Consider the following 20435-nt stretch of genomic DNA (forward strand, 5'->3'; position numbering starts at 1 on the left):
GGTAGTTGAACAACAACAAAAGAGAGAAATCTGAGTTCTAAACTCACCACCAGTTTATCTGTTAAGTTTTGCTACAAGCACTTGCATTTTCCTCTCTCCTCACACTTGCCGCAGACCGGCTCTCGCGGAGTCTCAGACCGAGGGAGAACGAGGGGATGAAGAGCCAGGAGAGTCAGAAATCGGCGGGGAAATGACAGACAGACACACACGTTATGCGTATGTTACTGCTGCGATTTATTGTAGTAAGGCTTGGGTTTATATAGTAAAGAACAATGCTGCAGGCAAATGTAAAACTTTTATCACAAAGGTTGACAAAATGAGTTAAAACAATGATGTCATATGAGTGGTTTTATGAGGAACATAGTGGGGACATTGTTTTTAGACAATTTACGGAGGATGAGAATTGACCTTTGGCTTAGTTTCGTTTACTGAGGATGAGAATTGACCTTTGGCTTAGTTTTCGTTTTTTGAACTGTTTAGGGGAATAACTGTCCAAGGTTTTGCTTGCCCTCTAGGTACCTGGAGATAACCTCTGAGTAACCTTAACATTTTTCTGTTACTACAATGGGAACCTAATGATATGTTTTGACTTGCATTCCTGGCTTACGGGAAACTTCTTTTTCTTGATTTTTTAGTTTCTGAGAATTATGAGGGTAAGCAGTAAAGTGTAAACACAGCTGGTAGATAATGCATAATGAGATCATCAACAGATTAGAGACACGGTGTCCCCAAAAATTAACAAGGACAGTCTTCGGCTTCCCTAAGGTGAGTCGGGGGTCATTACAACCGTGGACTGCACAGGAATCGCCTGAGGCTAAACTCCACAGAGCGCTCACCCCAAAACCCTGCAGCCTTAGACCTCCGACGCAGCAACATTTTGCCACGTGGGTATCACAGCTGTGGGCGTGGCATTCCTATAATAATATTCTCAATAACACCTTGTATTACAACTGAGTCTGGGTCATCAGAAATAAAGTTAGGCACAGTTATGTCTGAATCCACAACATCTGAAACAAAAAACAGTTACTTGAACTTCTTCAACAGTTTGATCATTATCCATGTGTACAGCATCAGCTCCTGTTGCATCAAAAAATGAATATGGCCCTTATGGTTGTAATTCATGTCCATTTTCATCCACAATCTTTAATTCTCATCAGGCACAGCTCTGGACAGGCATGTGGGTGGTTGGTGACAGGCTGCATGTTTCTCTATAAATTCATTCTTTTTTTTCTAGATTATCCAATTTGTGTATAGTTGTTCATAAAGTCACTTGTAATCCTTTATATTTCTGTGCTATCAATTGTAATTTCTATCGTTTCAATTCTAATTTATTTTTAATATGCCCAGTGAGAGCAACTTCTGCTCCATATCATATATCCTGGTAATATATCCCTTCCTCTCTCTTTCTCTCTCTCTCTCTCTTTCAACATCCATGTATTCATTTGAAAGTCAGAGTTACATGGCCGGCGCCGCGGCTCACTAGGCTAATCCTCTGCCTTGCGGCGCCGGCACACCGGGTTCTAGTCCCGGTCGGGGCACCGATCCTGTCCCGGTTGCCCCTCTTCCAGGCCAGCTCTCTGCTGTGGCCAGGGAGTGCAGTGGAGGATGGCCCAAGTCCTTGGGCCCTGCACCCCATGGGAGACCAGGAGAAGCACCTGGCTCCTGCCATCGGATCAGCGCAGTGCGCCGGCCGCAGCGCGCTACCGCGGCGGCCATTGGAGGGTGAACCAACGGCAAAAGGAAGACCTTTCTCTCTGTCTCTCTCTCTCTCCCTGTCCACTCTGCCTGTCAAAAAAAAAAAAAAAAAAGAAAGTCAGAGTTACAGATAGAGGAAGAGACACAGATAGAGCGATTCCATCTACTGGTTCATGCCCCAGATGGCTCAAAGGCCAGGGTAGGGCCAGGCCAAAGCCAGAAGCCAGGAGCTTTATACTGGCCAGACACCTGGGCCATCAGTAGGGAGCTGGATTGGAAGTGGAGCCATCACCTGTTGTCTTCCATGAACATTAGTGGAAAGCTTGAACAAAAGCAGAGGTAGACACAAGTCTTGCTCTCAGGCATTATAATATAAGATTTGGTCATCACAAGTAGTGGCTTAAGCTGGTGTGTCACAAAACCTGCCTCTGGTTTTTTTTTTTTTTTTTTTTGGCTATTTTGTAGAACTTTTGTTCCTTTTTTGCTCTCTTATTTACTGTAGATGATTTACTCTAGTGGTTTTTATCTTTTATCTATTATGGGGTTTTGCCTTGTATTTACATAAGACTTATATAAAACATCTTATGGTTGGCAGTTTCAAGTTGATAACAACTTAACTTTAATCACACACAAAAACTATACTTTTATCATACACACATTTTTTAATGTCGTAATTTAAATGACTATCTACTGTGTATCCCTTAGGAAAATAATTATTTTAGGGGCCAGTTGTGGCACAGTGGGTTAAGCCACTGCCTACAATGCTGGTATTGCATATGGGTGCTAGTTTGCATCTCAGCTGCTTCACTTCCAATCCAGCTTCCTACTAATTTGCTTTGGTAGGCAGCAGGAGATGATCCAAGTGCCTGGGTCCCTGTCACCAATGTGGAAGACCCAGATAGAATTCTAGGCTGCTGGCCGGCGCCGTGGCTCAATAGGCTAATCCTCCACCTGCGGCACTGGCATACCGGGTTCTAGTCCCAGTTGGGGCACCGGATTCTGTCCCAGTTGCCCCTCTTTCAGGCCAGCTCTCTGCTATGGCCCGGGAGTGCAGTGGAGGATGGCCCAAGTCCTTGGGCCCTGCACCCGCATGGGAGACCAGGAGAAGCATCTGGCTCCAGGCTTCGGATCAGCGCGGTGCGCTGGCTGCAGTGCACTGGCCGCAGTGGCCACTGGGGGGTGAACCAATGGCAAAGGAAGATCTTTCTCTCTGTCTCTCTCTCACTGTCCACCCTGCCTGTCAAAAAAAAAAAAAAAAAAAAAAAGAATCCTAGGCTCCTGGTTTCAGCCTATTCAGCCCTATACATTGCAGCCATTTGAACCAACAGATGTGAGATCTCTTTCTCCTTTTCTAACATACTCTCTCTCTCTCTCTCTGTAACTCTGCCTTTCAAATAAAAAAAAATAACTATGTTAATAGTTTTGTTTTTAACCTCTAAGCGAAATATATAAGTGATTGACACAATATCATTACATACTGGAGTATTCTAAGTTTGAGTATGTACTTTCTTTTATCAGTGAGTTTTATTCTTCATGTTTTTGCTGCAATTTAGTGTCCTTTTCTTTCAGGCTGGACAACTTTTTTAGTATTTGTTGTTAGGCTAGTTTAGTGGTGACAAATTCCCTTAGCTCCTGTTGGTCTAAAAAATCTTATCTGCTCTTATTTTCTGAAGAGCAACTTTTCCAGGCAAAGTATTCTTGGTTGGCAGACTCCCCAACTCCTGCTCCTCAGTGTTTTGAATATATCATTGCCCCCTCTCTTGGCGTGAAATGTTTCTGCTAAAAAAAATCCTGAGGCCATATTGTTGTTCCCTTGTGTATGACAGGTCTCATTTCTCATACTGATTTAGAATATTCTCTTTTTCTTTGATTTTTGACATTTTGATTATGTCTTCATGTAGCTTTGTTCAGATTAAATCTAACTGGAGACCTTTGAATTTCCTATAGCTGCATGTTTATATCTTTCCACAGAATTGGGAAGTTTCACATCGTTATGTCTTTAATTTTATTTATTTAATTTATTTGAGCTCCAGAAAGAGCTGAGAGAGGAGAGACAGGCAAAGAAAGAGAGATGGAACTACCATCTTCTGGTTCAATGACCAGAGCTGGGCCAGGCTGAAGCCAGGACCCAAGAACTCAATCCAGCTTGAACAAAGGCACTCCAATATGGGATATAGCATCCCAAGTGGTGTCTTAACTGATAAGCCAAATGCTTACTCCTCTGTCATTATGTCTTTAAAAAAAAAGATTTATTGCTTGAAAGGCAGAGTTACAGAGAGGCAGAGGCAGAGAGAGAGAGAGAGAGGAGAGGCAGAGAGAGAGAGGTCTTCCATCCACTGGTTCACTCCCCAGATGGCCACAACAGCCGGAGCTGTGCCAATCTGAAGCCAGGAGCCAGGAGCCAGGAGCTTCTTCCGGGTCTCCCACGCAGGTGCAGAGGCCCAAGGACTTGGGCCATCTTCTACTGCTTTCCCAGGCCATAGCAGAGAGCTGGATCAAAAGTGGAGCAGCCAGGACCTGAAACAGCGCCTATATGGGATACTGGCACTGCAGGCAGTGGCTTTATCCACTACACCATTGTGCTGGCCCCCATTATGACTTTAAATAAGCTTTTTGCCCCTTTCTTTTTCTCTGATTCTTCTGCTTCTCCCATAATTTTTATATTGGTTGGCTTGATATTGTTCCATAATTCTCAGAGGTTTTTTTTTTCTATCACTCTCATTTTGCTCCTTTGACTGGGTAATTGAAAATGACCTACATTCGGGGCCAGTGCTGTGATGTAGTAAGCTAAGCCTCTGCCCAAGGGGTTGGCATCCCATAAGGGCACCAGTTCTCCTCTGCTGCTCCTCTTCTGATCCAGCTCTCTGCTATGGCCAGGGAAAGTGGTAGAAGATGGCCCAAGTGCTTGGGTCAGGAGGCCTGAAAAAAGCTCCTGGCTCCCAGCTTCAGATTGGCCCAGCTCCAGCTGTTGTGGCCATTTGGGGAGTGAAGCAGCAGATAGAAGACCTTTCTCTCTGACCATACATAATCCTTATGACAGTGCATTGATATCTGCAAATTTGAAGAAGTAATGACTTCTTCTAGTTTTTGCAGAATGGCCTCGTATGGGGATAGCCCTTCACTGCTTAGCCTATGGAGAGATTCTGGACAGGCTGTCTGGCTGCTTTAGTAGAAAGCGGGCTCCTTAGTCTCATGCCTCTGTAAGTGGACAGCATGGCATCTGGGACCATCATTTCTTTCCAAATGAATTCACACTTCCTTCTGTCTTAAACTATATGCCCTGTTCATTGGTCAGAGATTGATTTTCATAGCTTTAACTCACAATTCTTTCCTACTAACTTCCAAGTCCCAATCTCCAGGCCTGATATCTCAGCATGCTGCCAGCTATATATTTCCATTTGCTTTACTAGGTAGTTCTTTCAGAATATTTTATAGTCATCTGAAATTTATCACGTTAAAATTTTATCCTGGCATCAAATTCTCCTCATGATCTCCCTCAAAATCAACAGCATTTTCATTCTTATACAATCTAACACTCTAGTCTATTTTTAAGTTCTTCCCTGTCCTCCACCTCTGGTTTACAGCCAATGACTCACCAAATCTCATGATGTTTTCTTTACAGATTATTTTTATGTGTTTCTTTTTGTTTATTCTCACCCTTTCATCATAACACTGGCTCTCACCAACTCCTGGATCAATGATGTGGACTTCTGGTTTTTCAACTTTCAATCCTTCTCTTCAGTATACACTGGAGTCAAGTTAGTAAACTTAAGCTTCAATTTCACCTTGTCCATACTTTATTCACAAAGTATAAGTTGTTACTTCCATGGGATAAATAAAATAAAGTTCAAATGCCTTGCTCTGAGTTTTAAAACCCTGTTTATCCTGTAACCATACTTCACTTTTCACTAATCCCTAATATAGCTGTTATATAAGTTGTTTTCTCTAGAATATGTCTTGCTTATTTGCTTCCATGTCTCTGCTTCTTCCAAAATGAGAGCCCTGGCTCTCCATGCCTACCTATCAAAGCTCAGTTAAATCTTATCACCTGAATTAAACCTTCAAAGACCACTGCAATCCATCACAGTCTTCCTTCTCATAAACTATTTTACTTAAATACTGTACAGTTCATTTCAATATCTAACCAGTAAGTTTTATACAGTTATGCTTTCAATAACTGGAATAAGACATCTAAGCTTTTACACTTTGGCATATTTTACTTATTTAATTTATATCTCTTAAACATCAAAGACTTATTTTGCAATTAAATTCATGACAAATCTCTCCTTTCAGGACTAAACCATGACTATACTGACTGCGTACTGTTCTTTATGTAATAGAAATAAAAAGATTAAAGAGGACTTTAAAGTACTTTCTCAAGCTTCTGCCTATTAACACAGAAAGTTATACAGATATAAAAGATTATAATATCTATTTTAAATATAAAAATATATTTCTTTCTATTCATTGATCTGATTCTCACACTCTAACAAAACAGAGTAGCTGATAATTGTAACAGTTAATATGACTGACACTGGATGGTACATTTTTCATGTATTATTTTGTTTAATCCTTTAACAGTTTTGTTGGAAGGTACTGTTATTAATTATCTACCTTTAACCTTTGCTACAGGTTCTTATGATTTCCCTAAGTATGCACAGCTTCCTGGCATTGCAGCTGGGCACAACCTCTAAATCTCTCTTTCTAAGATTTATTTAACTTATTTATTTGAAAGGCAAAGAGACACAAAGAGAAAAGGACACGCCACACAGAAAGAGTCTGTTGGTTCACTCCCCAAATATCCAACACAAGCCACATCTGAGTCAGGCCAAAGCAAGGAGCCAAGAACTTCATCTTGGTTTCCCACATGGGTGGCAGGGGCCCAAGTACTTGGACCATCTTCCACTGCCTTTCTCTGGTACATTAGCAGGGAGTTGGATAGGAAACAGAGTAGTCAGGACTCAAACAAACACTCTGATCTGGGATGCCCGTGGTAGCTTAACTCTCTGTGCCTAAGTCTGTTTACTACCAGCAGAGTAAATTTTTAAATCCATTTTTATGCAATTAGGTTTTTGTGTTTGTTTGTAGTCCAAATTATTGTTTCCTCTAATTAGGGTTTTCATCTTAAAAGATCTGTTTTGATATTAGGATATTCCACCATTGTTATCAAACTAGATTCTTTTGTTTCTGTGATTTTTTTGGACTTATTACAGCCATATAAAATAGGTTAAAAGCTCGGTAGGTTTGGGCTCCAGACACAGGCTCTTGCCTTTTTTTTTTTTTTTTTTTTGACAGACAGAGTTAGACAGTGAGAGAGAAACAGACAGAGAGAGATTATAAACAGCGAGAGGGAGAGAGAGAAAGGTCTTCCTTCCGTTGGTTCACTTCCCCAGTAGCCATTACGGCCGGCGCTGCACCAGTCCGAAGCCAGAAGCCAGGTGCTTTCTCCTGGTCTCCCATGCAGGTACAGGGGCCATCCTCCACTGCCCTCCCGGGCCACAGCAGAGAGCTGGACTGGAAGAGGAGCAACTGGGACTAGGACCCAGTGCCCATATGGGAAGCTGGCATTGCAGGCAGAGGATTAACCAAGTGAGCCACGGCATCAGTCCCTACATCATTTTTAAAAATTGATAATAATGAATAAAGAACTATAATTATGACAAAAGTATAAAAGAGTGTATAAAATTTTTCTGGGAGCTTACTCAGTTATTTGTTTATTCATCAAGTACTTTATAATTATCATTAACATTTCACTTATTTGTTGTTAATGTTGTTAACTATAACTACTAACATTAAATTGCTGAGAACCTATTATGTGTTGGGTATTTTTCAAGGCAAAGAGAACATCAAAACAAACAAAATGGATAGAAACTCCTGCATGGTGTTCACAGTAAATATACTGAGAAGTAAAATATGTACTGTTTTTCTTTGTGATACTGTAGGACTCCAAAATATTATAAACTCAATATGATTTTGTTGGTTATTTTTATTTTATTTTTTCTCCAAAGAAAATTTTTATTTAAGGAATACAAACTTCACGCATTTCATAAATACAACTTTAGAAATACAGTGATTCTTCCCAGCATACCCACCCTCCCACCCATAATCCCACCACTCCACCTCCCCCCTCTCCCATTCCCAGTCCCATTCTCCACTAAGATCCATTTTTGATTAACTTTATACATGGAAGACCAACTCTATACTAAGTAAAGAGTTCAACAATTTGCACAAAAAAGAAAAAAAACAACTGTTCTTCAACGGGCTATTCAGTTATTACATATCAAAGTTAATTTCACTTTTTTTTTAGAAACTTAATTAGCTTTAAAGAAGCACCCAAGAATGATCCCTCTTTTGTGAGCACTTAGACATAACTAAAATTTATGACGCATAAGAATATCCTCCATTTAATACATTAAAAGAAAGTAAGTCCTTGAGAACAAGTTTTATCATTAATTAAGGAAACACCTATGAAAACAAGCAATGGAATTGGACAGTTGGTGTAACAAAAACTTATGAGACTAAGAGTATCCTCCACTTAATACACTAAAATTAGATAAATCTTTGAGAACAAGTTTTACTGTTAACTCTCATAAAATAGCTTGTTGAGGATGGAGGTCCTGCATGAGGAGTTAATGCACAGGGACTTCTGATGTTAATTTAACATTACCACTCTTATGTATGACATCAGTGATCACTGGAGTCTCTTGGCATGACCTGCCTAGGCTATGGAAGCCTTCTGAGTCCACAAGCTCCACCAGTATCGAGACAAGGCCATAAGCAGAGTTGAAGTTTTCTCCTCTCTTCAAAGAAAATGTACTCTATTTTTTTTTAACTTTTATTTAATGAATATAAATTTCCAGTGTACAGCTTATGGATTACAATGGCTTCCCCCTCCCATAACTTCCCTCCCACCCGCAACCCTCCCCTTTCCCGCTCCCTCTCCCGTTCCATTCACATCAAGATTCATTTTCAATTCTCTTTATATACAGAAGATCAATTTAGTATAAAGATTTCAACAGTTTGCACCCACATAGAAACACAAAGTGAAACATACTGTTTGAGTACTAGTTATAGCATTAAATCACAATGTACAGCACATTAAGGACAGAGATCCCGCATGAGGAGCAACTGCACAGTGGCTCCTGTTGTTGACCCAACAAATTGACACTCTAGTTTATGGCGCCAGTAACCATCCTAGGCTGTCGTCATGAGTTGCCAAGGCTATGGAAGCCTTCCAAGTTTGCCGACTCTGATCATATTTAGACAAGGTCATAAAAGACAGAGTGAGGATAGTAACCAATGATCCTAAGGGTGGCATTTACCAGGTTTGAACAATTATACAGCATTAAGTGGGGAAGAGGACCATCAGTACACACAGGTTGGGAGTAGAGCCATTGGTGGTAGAGTAGAGGTTATGATTACAAAGGAATGAGGCCCAAGTGCACTAGACAGGGCCTAGAACAAAGGACAGAGTCATTATTAGATGTGCTAAGAAAGGTGCTGTCTAAGCTACAATTAAGTTTTCTGATTGAGAGGCAAATAGAACCTGATAGAAGGGGCTTGATAATAATCTGGTGGGCTTTAGGCCTTATAAGTTAAGAGGCCCAGACCTATCTATCTCTTCACATGGGGTATATCCTAAGGGAGGTGTGAACCTCCTAGGGGAAGGCACTCTGTTGACTTTCATTACTTGGCTGGCCTGGGAGGAGAGCTGGCCAGGTAAAGGCAAGTGGCATCTCTAACAAGAAATTTACAGTTCTGCCTGTAATGTTGCTGACCCTACTTGACCATCCCCTCAGCTGCAGTGGTCACTTTGGAAGTTGGGCTGAGTGAAGGGCTTTTCAGCTTAGAGCCAATAAGATCTGTGGCTCTGACCTGTGGCATCCTTCGACTCCAGGGCAGGTCCATTTCCAGTGATCCAACTCTTGGCACAGCTGCCAGGGCACTTCACAAGCTGACTTCTGCTGAAGCCCAGGCTTACCACATTGAAAGCCACTGCAGTGGACTGGCCTGTTGGGTCTGCTTGAGGGCAGATCACTGTACAGATCAGCCATTAATAGGCCTGCCACCCATTGCTTCTGATGCCTAGCTTTCTTTTCCTCCTGGTTTGTGTTAAAGCAGACCAGAGGATGCAAGTCAAGGGAGTGCCCGTGTCCCATCTCTAATCTTCGGTGGCCTGAACTACAAGTCTATAGTCACAGGCATGTTCTGTAGTAGTTTTTCTAAGGTAGACAATGCCCATGAGGAAAATTATATTCTCACTTTAAAACTTTCTTTCCCTTTGGTCTGAAAGGGAGGTTTTTTCTACTTACTGTATACTTCGCTGATGGCGAAGTGAATCTAGCTATGAGATTATTATTTAAGTTCTTATTTTGGCTATGCTATTACAGAAAAATGTTAGCCATCTCTTTTATAAGGTCTAAAGATTAAATTCCTTCATAATAGAATTAGTTTCCTACCTTGAAGAGAATAGAGAAATGAAAGAACAAGTTGGGCTTAGAATAGAGAAATGAGGGAGCAAGTCCTAGATCGCTTGCTGACAAGTGCAATATCACATGAATACTTAGCAAACCGTTTCAACCACTAGATAACAACTTAAGAAAACATTTACCAGAAGGTCCAATGCCTTCTATAAATTTTAAGAATCATGTATTTGAAAACACCTCTTAAATATCTAACATGGTGTAGTTTGTTTAGCCAGTAAACTTAAGCACAACCATCTAAAATGTTTTTAGTTTCTTTCTACCAACACGTTTAAAACATATGATACACAGATTCAGGTCACTCAAATTAAAATGTATCTTTGATTGATTTTAGCAGCTTAAATTTATGGAAAATGTACTCTATTTTTAATGAATGGCATGGGGAAACAACCAGGACAAGGGTGTAGAGAGGGAAAAGAGAATGGGAATCTAAATCAAATTCCCGAAGTTCTGACGCATACTACTTCAGTGTTTTCTTTTTCATTTTCCTCTAGGTATAACGAGCATTTTCCTTCCTCAGGCCTCATCACCCGCTATAGCTTGGATATTAGTGGATTTTCAAAGAAGGTAATGAGACTGTTAATTTCTTATTTTTAACCTTAAAAAATCAGTTTACCAGTTGATTTAACAACATTCATGAATGTTACTGGGAAACAGATCATCGCTGGGAGAATGGAAAACGGAGAAAAAGATACACAGGCAGAAGACAGAAAAGACAGAGGGCGAACGTAAGACTGCGACGGTAAAACCCGCAGGATTACTGACAAACCGGCTTCTTCGGGGCTTTGCGGCCACATGTTTCCTATGCCTGGGACGGCCCCCGACTGCCCCCTCGTGGCTGATAGTGTATCCTCCGGTGCCAATACATTTTACAATAAAATACAATTTACTTTACAATAAAATGACAAAGCGACCCAAAAGCAATCGCACCTCGCTTCCCTGTCCTTTCCCTCCTGAGCCAAATCATGTCTAAACTTGCACTTCGTGCTGTTATTCGCAGTCCCGGCAATTGACAATCCTGTAGCTGAAGAAAAGATTTCCATACCAGGTGCCTCAGAATAGCATCCCCTACCTCTTTGTTATGGAGATCGAGGCTAAGGACTATTCCTCCCTCCAGAACTGATGGGAATTTTCAAAAGACTCTTTGATTCTGACTTTAAACCTCACAGAAACACACTCGAAGATACTCGCATCTGGACACACATGTGATTGACAGCTCCATGCCAGGGCCTGGCGTACAAGAGGAAGCACGCACAGACACAGACTACGCCTTCAGGAAACTAGGGGATCTGGGGAAAGACGTCATCAAACAAGCGCCTAAATAAATGTAAACACTACCTCAGCACCACGAAGGAGATGACAGGTTTCGCCGAGTGACGCCTCAGGAACAACCGCGGGAAAAGGCCGGAAATGCCTTCCAGGTGGAGGGAGCAGCATCTCTCAGGGCCAGGTTGTCGGTTATCATGATCCCGACAACCTCACGTTTCACCTTAATATCCCCGTGAGAAAGCCAAGAGAAACAAAATCAAACAGGTGGATGCTGGTATTTTGAGCTCTCATTTTAAGAGCCAGAGCTTGCTGCGTCCCACCACCTGACCGCTCAGATGAAGCGGGAAGACTAGGCCCCACCGCGCCCTCGGCCCTCGCGCCTCCCGTATGTGTTCTCGCGAGGTCCACACCCGCTCAGAAGACCCGACCGCCGCGTGCGCGCGGCTAGCTCCTGCGCAGGCGCAGACGAGGTGGGGTGCCCGGCCTGGCATGGCGGGCAAACGGTAGCTGCAGGGTGCAGGCCCCCTTGGCCTTGGGCTCAGGGATGCCTCGGCTCTTCTGTTTGTGGCTTGGGCTCCTACTGATTCGGTTCTCCCATGAGCTGACGCAGGACTTAAGCAGAGCCAGGAAGCTGTGCGGCCGGCATCTGCTGAAAGAAATAGTCAAACTCTGTGGCCATGGTAACTGGAGCCAGTTCCGTTTCGAAGAGGAAACCCCTTTGGCAGAGCAGATTTCCCAGGCATCGGGAAACATGGACGCCTTCGTCCCTGCCCAGTCTGAAAGCTCCCATGCCTCTCTTCCGTCGTGGGGGGGAGGCGTAAACCCAGGTAAATCTAAACCAAAGGCATGTTTATCTCTACCTTTCTGATCCCCAAGTTTGTTCTACCATAAGAAATGCAATTTGTGCTTGGTACAGAGGTCGAGTTAAAAAACATTAAAAACCAGTGTATTGAGAATGTACATAACCTATATAAAGCGTTTCTTTTCTTAGTCTGTAGGAATTCAGTATATTTAAAGTTTACACATTTATGAAGCGTACGGTTCCTCCCTAGCATCACCTTTCTGGACTGTGCTTGGCATCGGCCAAATCCCTTTTTGTCCTTCAAAGCAACCTTGGGTGTCATTGTCCCTGCGAAGTCAGCAATGATTTTTTTTTTTTTTAAGATTTATTTATTTTAAAGGCAGAGTTAGAAATTTTCCATCCAGTGGTTCATTCCCAGAAATGGCCACAAGGGCAGTGCAGGCCAAAGCCAGGAGCCAGGATCTTCATTTGGGTCTCCCATTAGGGAACAGGGGCCCAAGTTCTTGAACCATCCTCTGCTGCTTTCTTGGGCACAATAGTAGGGAGCTGGATCGGAAGTGGAACAGCTGGGACTTGAAGTGGCACTCCTATGGGATGTGGACATGGCAGACCGCAGCTTAACCTGCTGCATGGCAATGCCAGCCCAGCATTGATCTTTTTCATAGCAAATTGTTATCTGAGTGTCAATAGGACTGGCTACCTAATTGTCCCAATCCAATGCAAGGCAAAAACAGACCTCCAGTTCAAAAATCAGGGACTTAAAGATAGTAAAATAGAAAGCTTGCTTCCTCTCTCATCAGTATCTCCTCTGCATGGTCTATTCTCCTGACAGTCTTCATTTAAAAGTTTATGTACCTGTACTTCACTTATAAGTTCAATAGATAAAATTATTGAAAATTTCAAGACTAGGCAATGGGGCATTAAAATCTAATGCAGGTCCTGTGTGACCACGCAAGTCTTGGTCCTGTAAAACCAGCACTGCACAACATACTGTTTTATGGGTACTGTCACCGGCGAGCTTTTGTTTCTGTGTGTGATAGGCTGTTGATTTTTTTTTTTTAATTACTAACCGAAGTTTGCTGCTATAGGTAAGGGAAGACAGATGCAGGATAACAAAGGCACCAGTACCACAGCACATTTCAGTTTGAGAGCAGTCACTGTTTATCACCTGACCAGATTACAAAAGTACCATGATCAACACCATCATTCATCCTTCTCATGAGCCTATTGATCTTGTCTTCCCTGTTGCCAGCATCTCACCCTGAGAAAATGATGTCCTTTTTCTCCATCCCACCTCATGGACAAGATCATTTGAAGGGTCACAAAACGTTATTTGTGTTGCTGGTGCTGTAGTGTAGCAGAAAAAACTATCGCCTACAGTGCCAGCATCCCATATAGGCATCGGTTCAAGTCCCAACTGCACCACTTCCAATCCAGCTCCTGCTAATGTATCTGGGAAAGCAGCAGAAGATGGCCCAAATGCTTGGGCCCCTGCACTCACATGGGAGACCTGGAAGAAGCTCCTGGCTTCTGATTCAAATTCGCCCAGCTCCAGCTGTTGCGGCCATTTGGGAGTGAACTGGTGGATGGAAGATATCTGTCTCTTCTTCTCTCTCTCTCTGTAACTTTGCCTTTCAAATAAGTAAATTTTTTTTAAAGTTGTTTCTTTGGAGTGTTTTCCAATGGTATAGATCTCATGAATCAGATCCTCCATGGAGGTGATGCCACATTTGCCAAGAGATGGAGCAGGCAGTGTTATGTGTCAAGGAAATTTGCTTCTTACTAATTTTAACATTACTATACTTGTAAATTAGTCATTTGCTGACTTCAGATCCTGGTACACTCATGCAACAAATGGTTCCACAATCATCAGCATGTTCACTGAAGCCTTGTGAACTTAAAACAGTTTCTATTGAAGATCTGATAATAGTGAAGGAGTTGTAACACTTTTCGAACTCTGAGACTCAGACCTCTGATACCTCTGATCCCGATGGCAAATGCAAATTTGGGTTCTGCAGATTAGAGAAGTTGCCAGCTTTTCTTGCTATCCTTGCTGTTTGAATTGTATTTCTGTTGATCTTCCTGCATTCCTGTGGTGGTGTTTAGCTTTTTAATAGATAAGCTTCCTCCTTGCCTTTTGAAGCATGTTTTGGGCAAACTTCTCTTTCAGGTGTTTGATCTTCAGTTCTGTGAAATTCCTCCACCTTTTCTTAAGGGTTTCTTCCAGAGCAGGAACCTTCTTTTTCTTGTCTTTGGCACCCTCCATCATTCCATCGAGAAAATAGTTCATGCAAGCTTTATTTTTTTTTTAATATTTATTTGAAATTCAGAGTTACACAGAGAGAGGAGAGGCAGAGGCAGAGGCAGAGAGATAGATAGAGGGAGGGAGGGAGGGAGGGAGGGAGGGAGGGAGAGAGAGAGAGAGGTCTTCCATCTGCTGGTTCACTCCCCAATTGGCCACAAAGGACGGAGCTGCGCCAATCCGAAGCCAGGAGCCAGGAACTTCTTCCAGGTCTCCCACATGGGTGTAGGGGCCCAAGGACTTGGGCCATCTTCTACTGCTTTCCCAGGCCATAGCAGAGAGCTGGATGGGAAATGGAGCAGCTGGGAATCAAACTGGCACCTATATGGGATGCCGGCACTGCAGGCTGCAGCTTTACCCACTATGCCACAGCACTGGTCCCCATGCCAACTTTAATCTGAAATGCCTAACACAGGGTCTAACATGTAGTGTATGCTTAAAATATGTTGAATTTATAATTAATACTTTCAAGTAGCCTTTAGGAGAAATACTCTTGTTTAATATGTCAGTATCTTCCAACTATGTTTTCATATTTTGTGACTTAACACATTTCAATCCCAATATGGTTTGCCATTTTTACAATGATTTATTATTTGTTTGAAAGGCAGAGTTACAGAGAGAGGGACAGAGAGATCTTCTATCTGCAGATTCACTCTCCAGATAGCCACAGCAGCCAGGGTGAGGCAAGGCCAAAGCCAGGAGCCTGGAACTCCATCCAGATCTCCTACATGGGTGGCAGGGTCCTAAGTAATTTAGCCATCTTCTACTGCTTTCCCAGGTGCATTAGCAGGGAGCTGGATTGGAAGTGGAACATCCAGGACTCAAATGGGCACTCATATGGGATGCTGGTATTGCAGGCAACAGCTTACCCCACTGTACAACACCAGCCCCCTGGTTTGTCATTTTAAAAAAAAAGAGTACTTTATTCATAATATATCCATAGCACAGTGTCATTGAAATTAATGTATTTTAAAGTACTTTAGTTTGATTTAGACAAAAGTCAAGACTTCTGAAATTAAGGAAATGAGTACACTATCATGCCTAAAAGAGACTTTAATGTATTTGACTGAAAGAAACTAAAATAGTGCAGAGTACTCATAAACTTCTTTGTGAATGCATAAATGGAACTTAAAAATTATTGCTGCTAAGGGAATGAAAACTTTTGAGAGAAACCATCAGACTGAATCATGATCATTTTCTACTATCAAACATGCCTACATATAAACTCTCCTTGTTCTTCTCCAGCAATGGAAGAAATCTGTCCCCAAAGTCTTCTATTTGTGCTTTAGTTCAGTGATTCTTTCATTTTAATGTGCATTTGAATTATTTGAATCACTTGGAAATACTGTTAACATAAAAAATCTGATTTATGATGCCTATGGTGGGGCCTCAGATTCTGCATTTTTAAAAAGTTTTTTAAAAATGCTCTATGTATTTTTATTTAATTGAAAAGCAGAGCTAGAGATAGAAAGATGGAAGAGGGGCTGGTACAGTGGCACAGCAGGTTAAAGCCCCAGCCTCCCATATAGGCATCAATGCCAGCATCCCTTATGGGCACCTGTTCAAGTCCCAGCTGCTCCTCTTCCAGTTCAGCCTTCTGCTATGGCCTGGGAAAGCAGTAGAAAATGGCCCAGGTTCTTAGGCCCTGTACCCACATGGGAGACCTGGAAGAAGCTCCTGGCTCCTGACTTCGGATCAGCACAGTTGTGGCCATTGTATCCGTTTGGGGAGTGAACCAGTGATGGAAGACCTCTCTCTCTCTCTCTCTCTCTTCCTCTCCTTATCCCTCTCCCTCTCTCTGTATTTCAAAGAAATAAAAAATAAATCTTTTTTTAAAAGTTCATTTGTAAGAATTATTCATATCTAGATATAATATCAACTGTTCATTTTAAATATTGAAAATATGTTCTCCCATTTTGTCATCTGTTAGTGGTATTTCAGAAAGCCTTACATTTTGTATAATCCATATATATTTATATATACACACACACATATCTACAAAATTGTATTTTAATAGCAGTGCCATCATAATAGCCGAAAACTGGAAACCACCCAAATATCCTTTAACTACTGAATGGATAAACAAAATGTGGAATGTCCGTACAATGGAAAATTATTCAACCATATAAGGAACAAAATACGGTTACATGAATGAATGTTGAAAACAATGTAAGTGAAAAAGATGACACAAAAGACCACATATTATATATTTCAGTTTATATGAAATATACAGAATAGTCAAATTCATATCAACAGAAAGTAGATTAAGTAATTGTTAGAGGAAGAGGAAAATGGGAGTGACTGTTAATGGACAGAGGTTTCAGGGAGAGGTAATAGAAATGTAGAATTAGATAGTGGTGATGGCTACACAGCCTTGTAAAATAACTAAGAACTATTGAACTGTATACTTTAAAATGCTGAATTTTGTAGTCTATGAGTAGTATCTTAATGAAAAATGCTAACATAAAGATGTAATAGACTTTAAAAGGAAAATGCTTCAACTATTTGAAAAATATATACTACTTTGAAATAACAATATTTTCGATTCTGTGTTTAAAATGTGATTACTTGTTTTTAATAATTAACTAATTATATTTTCATCTAAAAGAAGATTTTAGTAAAGTAGAATTGTTTTTCTTATCTTTTAGCAGTCTTACCTACTACTGCCTCTCAGGAAGAAGCAATACGCAGTTTGGAGATGCAGTCACTGCCTGAGTATCAATACAAAAAGGCCAGCTCACCTCCTCATGAAATAAAAGCTTTTTCTTCCTCTCCTGATATTAATCCAGATATTCACAAGAGTATAAAACTTCAGAAGAAAGGTACAAACAAAATTAAAACCTTAAGCATTTTGTTTTGGGGAAATCATCCCCAAAGAAGACGCAGAGGATACTCAGATAAGTGCTGTCTGAAAGGATGTACAAAAGAAGAACTAGGCATTGCATGTCTTCCCTATATTGATTTCAAAAATTTAAAAGTGCCAGCACTTGGGACTGAAATATTCTAACCATCATAGGAATTATACTAATTTAATAAAATACTAGCATATTTATTTCACTATTTGGTAATTGTGCTTTTAGGTGATATGCTGTGAACAATATCTGAATGTCCTTGCAAACATTAGACAATAGGATAGAATAGGAATCCTAGTGTTTCCCTTGTTGACTCTTATTTTTCATATATTTGTAAAACATGGCATCCTTCACTCAGGCATCTAAGAATTACCTGTTCATTTCTTGCCATTACTGTTGAAACTCTCTTAAGCTGCATTTAAATGGATTATGGAATTTTCTGTATTCCATCCATTTGTCCCATACTGATGCCCATGACTAGATGCTCATTCTAGTGTGCTAAGACATCTGTTCTACCAACAAAAATAGCTAACCAAATACCACTCTGTTGGAGCTCTTGCACTGTAATAGTAGATAACTTTTAATTCTTTGAGTTTTATTTTAGTAGCTAGTCAAATTCTCTATACAGTTTCTGATGAGATCTTACAGAAAGTTCAGTGAATGTCTTTTAAGTTGTAAAGTCTCTCCAAGATACCCTATCTTTGCTTTGAAAGTAGTGAAACAATGTGAATCACCTGATTCTTAGTGTTATTCAGATATCTGTAGCATCTTCTCTCCAAGCATTCTCCCTAACCAAACCAGCAGCATCAGCATCACCTGGGAACTTTTTGGAACTACAGTTTTAAGATCCACAGAGCAACTGAATTAGAAACTTTAGGGATGGCCCAGCAATCTACATTTTTTTTAGATTTATTTGAAAGTCAGAGTTACAGAGAGAACAGAGGCAGAGAGAGAGAGAGAGAGAGGTCTTCCATCCGCTGGTTCACTCCCCAATTGACCGCAATGGCTGGAGCTGCGCCAATCCAAAGCCAGGAGCCAGGAGTTTCTTCTGGGTCTCCCATGCAGGTGCAGGGGCCCAAGGACTTGGGCCATCTTCTACTGCTTTCCCAGGCCATAGCAGAGAGCTGGATTGGAAGTGGAGCAGCCAGGTCTCAAACCAGTGCCCATATGAGATGCTAGCGCTTCAGGCCAGGGCGTTAAACTGCTGTGCCACAGCGCCAGCCCCCCCAGCAATCTACATTTTTAACAGGCCTCCCAGGTCTTTCTGGAGTAGCATAAAGATCAAGAAGCCCTGGTTAAAGAGTCAGTATATGAATTTTGTTAAAGTCTTATGTGTGCTTGTATATCTCAACTCAAAATAAATGTTATAACACTATATAACATTCATAGTTTGGTGATCTTTTTTATACTTTATATCCACATGTGAAATAATTTTAATGCTACAAATTAAAGCAAAACTTAATCCAAAGAATGCAAATTGAAATTCTTACTTTCTACCCATTAACTACTAGGTAAACATCATTTGAAATCTTTTTGTAGCTTTGCTCCCAAATATATACTTATTTTTTTAACTTATATTTAATAAATATAAATTTCCAAAGTACAACTTTTGGATTATAGTGGCTTTTCCCCCCATAACCTCTCTTCTACCTGCAACCATCTCATCTCCCACTCCCTCTCCCATCCCAATAACATCAAGATTCATTTTCAATTATCTTTATATACAGAAGATCAATTTAGTATATACTAAGTAAAGATTTCAACAGTTTGCACCCACACAGAAACACAAAGTATAAAGTACTGTTTGAGTACTAGTTATGCCGTTAATTCACATAGTACAACACATTAAGGACAGAGATCCTACATGGGGAGTAAGTGCACAGTGACACCTGTTGTTGATTTAACAATTGACTCTTATTTATGATGTCAGTAATCATCTGAGGCTCTTGTCATGAGCTTCCAAGGCTATGGAAGCCTCTTGAGTTCTCCAACTCCGATCTTATTGATCTTATTTAGACAAGGTCATAGTCAAAATGGAAGTTCTCTCCTCCTTTCAGAGAAAGGTACCTCCTTCTTTGATAGCCTATACTTTCCACTGGGATCTCACTCACAGAGATCTTTCATTTAGGTCATTTTTTTTTTCCACAGTGTCTTGGCTTTCCATGCCTGAAATACTCTCATAGGCTCTTGAGCCAGATCCAAATGCTTTAAGGTCTGATTCTGAGGCCAGAGTGCTGTTTAGGACATCTGCCATTGTATGAGTCTGCTGTGTATCCTGCTTCCCATGTTGGATCGTTATCTCCTTTTTAATTCTATCAGTTAGTATTAGCAGACACTAGACTTGTGTATGTGATCCCTTTGACTCTTAATCCTATCATTATGACCAATTATGAACTGAAACTGATCCTTTTGACGAGTGAGATGGCATTGGTACATGCCACCTTGATGGGATTGAATTGGAATCCCCTGGCACATTTCTAACTCTACCATTAGGGGTAAGTCCAATTGAGCATGTGCCAAACTGTACATCTCCACCCTCTCTTATTCCCACTCTTATATTTAACAGGGATCACTTTTCAGATAAATTTAAATACCTAAGAATAATTGTATGTTAATTAAAGAGTTCAACCAATGGTATTAAGTAGAACAAAAAAGTACTAAAAGGAATAAAGTAGTAAGTTGTTTCTCAACAGTCAGGACAAGAGCTGATCAAGTCATTGTTTTTCATAGTGTCCATTTCACTTCAACAGGTTTCCTTTTAGGTGCACAGCTAGTTGTCACCAATCAGGGAGAACATATGATATCTGTCCCTTTGAGACTGGCTTAATTCACTCAGCATGATGTTTTCCAGATTCCTCCCTCTTGTTGCAAATGACCGGGTTTCATTGTTTTTGACTGCTGTATAGTATTCTATAGAGTACATATCTCATAATTTCTTTATCCAGGCTGCTGTTGATGGGCATTTAGGTTGATTCCAGGTCTTAGCTATTGTGAATTGAGCTGCAATAAACATTGAGGTGCAGACAGCTCTT

At 41.0% G+C, this 20435-nt stretch overlaps 1 protein-coding gene across 1 annotated transcript; it reads left to right on the forward strand.

The window, feature by feature from the left end:
* Window positions 1–11991: 11991 nt before the first annotated feature.
* INSL6 (insulin like 6) lies at window positions 11992–17558 on the forward strand. Its single transcript, XM_062207056.1, has 3 exons — window positions 11992–12274; window positions 15061–15074; window positions 17226–17558. Exons 1-3 carry the CDS (start codon window positions 11992–11994, stop codon window positions 17556–17558), a joined length of 630 nt encoding a protein of 209 aa, XP_062063040.1.
* Window positions 17559–20435: the final 2877 nt, after the last annotated feature.

This window comes from Lepus europaeus, chromosome 12, assembly GCF_033115175.1.
Source record: "Lepus europaeus isolate LE1 chromosome 12, mLepTim1.pri, whole genome shotgun sequence".
NCBI classification, from domain to species: domain Eukaryota; kingdom Metazoa; phylum Chordata; class Mammalia; order Lagomorpha; family Leporidae; genus Lepus; species Lepus europaeus.